The sequence below is a fragment of the Benincasa hispida genome, chromosome 12 (assembly GCF_027475165.1).
Source record: "Benincasa hispida cultivar pf3 chromosome 12, pf3_genome.v1.1, whole genome shotgun sequence".
Taxonomy (NCBI): domain Eukaryota; kingdom Viridiplantae; phylum Streptophyta; class Magnoliopsida; order Cucurbitales; family Cucurbitaceae; genus Benincasa; species Benincasa hispida.
The window spans coordinates 84982316-84984540 of NC_143489.1; the positions used below are offsets into that span (position 1 = coordinate 84982316).

Genomic DNA, 2225 nt, shown 5'->3' on the forward strand with positions numbered 1-2225 from the left:
TCCGTATAGATGGTGGCTGACGCACCAACTAAATAAGATCTAAACTTCTCGATGCCAAACACTACAACCAACATTTCTTTTTCCGTGGTTGTGTAGTGTTCCTGAGAGTCATTTAGTGTTTTGGACGCGTAAGAGATGGGATGTATCAAATTTCCTTTCTTCTGCCCCATCATGGTACCTACTACAACATCACTCACGTCGCACATGAGAATAAAACGTTGCATCCAATCTGGTGCTATTAGTACCGGAGTTGTAGTCAACGCATATTTCAATGTTTCAAACGCATCGCAGCAGTCTTCATTGAAATCATAAGGCCGATTCGCCTCTAATAATGTGCTCAGAGGTCGCGCAATTTGAGAGAATCCTATAACGAGGCTTCGATAGAAGCCAACATGTCCTAGAAAACTTCGTAGAGCTTTAACATTTGATGGTGGTAGAAGTTTAGCTATGACATCTATCTTGGCTTCATCAACTTCCAACCCAGCTTTAGATACTTTGTGGCCTAAGACAATTCCTTCAGTCACCATGAAGTGACACTTTTCCCAATTCAGCACAAGGTTTGTTTCCTCGCATCGAGCAAGGATGGCCTCCAAATTATCTATGCATGATTGGAATGATTCTCCAAAGACTGAGAAATCGTCCATGAATATTTCAACGGTCTTTTCTAAGAAGTCAGAGAAGATTGCCATCATACACCTTTGGAATGTTCTAGGTGCGTTGCATAGCCCAAAGGGCATGCATCTAAACACGAACGTTCCAAAGGGACAGTTGAATGTTGTCTTTTCTTGATCTTCTGGGTCAATCAAAATCTGGTTATAACCAGAGTATCCATTAAGAAAACAATAAAATTCTTTGCCAGCAAGTCTGTCAAGCATTTGGTCAATGAAAGGAAGGGGGAAGTGGCCTTTCTTAGTTGCCGCATTGAGCTTCCTATAGTCCTTACAGATGCGTCAGCCCGTGACAGTCCTTGAAGGAATGAGTTCATTATTGCTATTGATTATCATAGTTGTTCCCCCTTTCTTGGGAACGCATTGGACTGGGCTTACCCAACTACTGTCGGATATAGGATAGATCACTTCCGCGTCCAGCCATTTTAATATTTCTTTCTTGTCCACCTTCTTCATTATGGGGTTCTGCCTTTTTTAAGGCTCAATCGATCCCGACTTCCCTTCTTCTAGCCTGATCTTATGCATGCAATAAGATGGGTTGATACCACGGATATTCGCTAGCGTCCAACCTATTGCACGCATGTGCTTTTTCAGCATCTACAAAAGAGAGTGCTCGTTAGGCTCAGTAAGATTCGAGAAAATAAAGACAGGTAAAGTTTCGTTTGTTCCAAGGAAGGCTTATTTCAGGTGACTAGGTAACGGTTTCAACTCGAGTTCTGGGTTCCTCTAGTGATGAACACGTTGGTTTCGTCTGTCGCTTACTCAGACTTGGCGGCTCTGATTCATTCACATTCTCCTCCAACGCGAGGACCTCGCACACTTAGGTCTCTTCTTCAGGAAACTCTATACTGTTCAGTTGACAATCTTCTTTATCCGGGAATTTTAATGCATTAAACACATTAAACTTCACCTCTTGATTGTCTACACGCATAGTCAATTCTCCTTTATGCACGTCTATTAAAACATTCCCAATGGCTAAGAAGGGGCGTCCAAGGATAATTGGTACATCCTTGTCTGCTTCATAGTCTAAGATAATAAAATCTGCTGGGAAAATGAAGTTGTCAACTTTTACCAGAACGTCTTCAATCTTTCCTTCAGGGTATTTGATTGTTCTGTCAGTGAGTTGAAGAGTAACAAAAGTGGGTTGTGCTTCACCTATCCCCAATTTCTTGAAGATTGAGAGCGGCATGAAATTAATGCTATCGCACAACGCATGTCCCACATCCAACCCTTCTATCGAGCACGGAACTGTAAAGCTCCTAGGGTCCTTCTGTTTCCTGGGTAGACTGTTGCTTACTAACGCATTGCATTCCTGCATTAGCGCAATTACCTCCGTCTCACTAACTCTCATTTTCTTCATCAAAATGTCCTTAAAAAATTTGACATATTTTGGCATTTAATCCAAGGCCTCTATAAGTGGAATATTGATATGCAGTTGCCTTAGGAGTTCAAGAAAACGCTTAAATTGTTGTTCATCATTCTTTTTCATTAAGCATCTAGGGAATGGTGCGTTCAGTGGCACTGCAGGTTTTCCAGCATTAGATGTACTTGGTTCTG

At 41.8% G+C, this 2225-nt stretch overlaps 1 protein-coding gene across 1 annotated transcript; it reads right to left on the reverse strand.

Moving 5' to 3' along the window:
• Positions 1 to 1488: 1488 nt before the first annotated feature.
• On the reverse strand, positions 1489 to 1986 carry LOC120067675 (uncharacterized). Its single transcript, XM_039019212.1, has one exon. It carries the CDS (start codon positions 1984 to 1986, stop codon positions 1489 to 1491), a length of 498 nt encoding a protein of 165 aa, XP_038875140.1.
• Between the last annotated feature and the right edge of the window lie 239 nt (positions 1987 to 2225).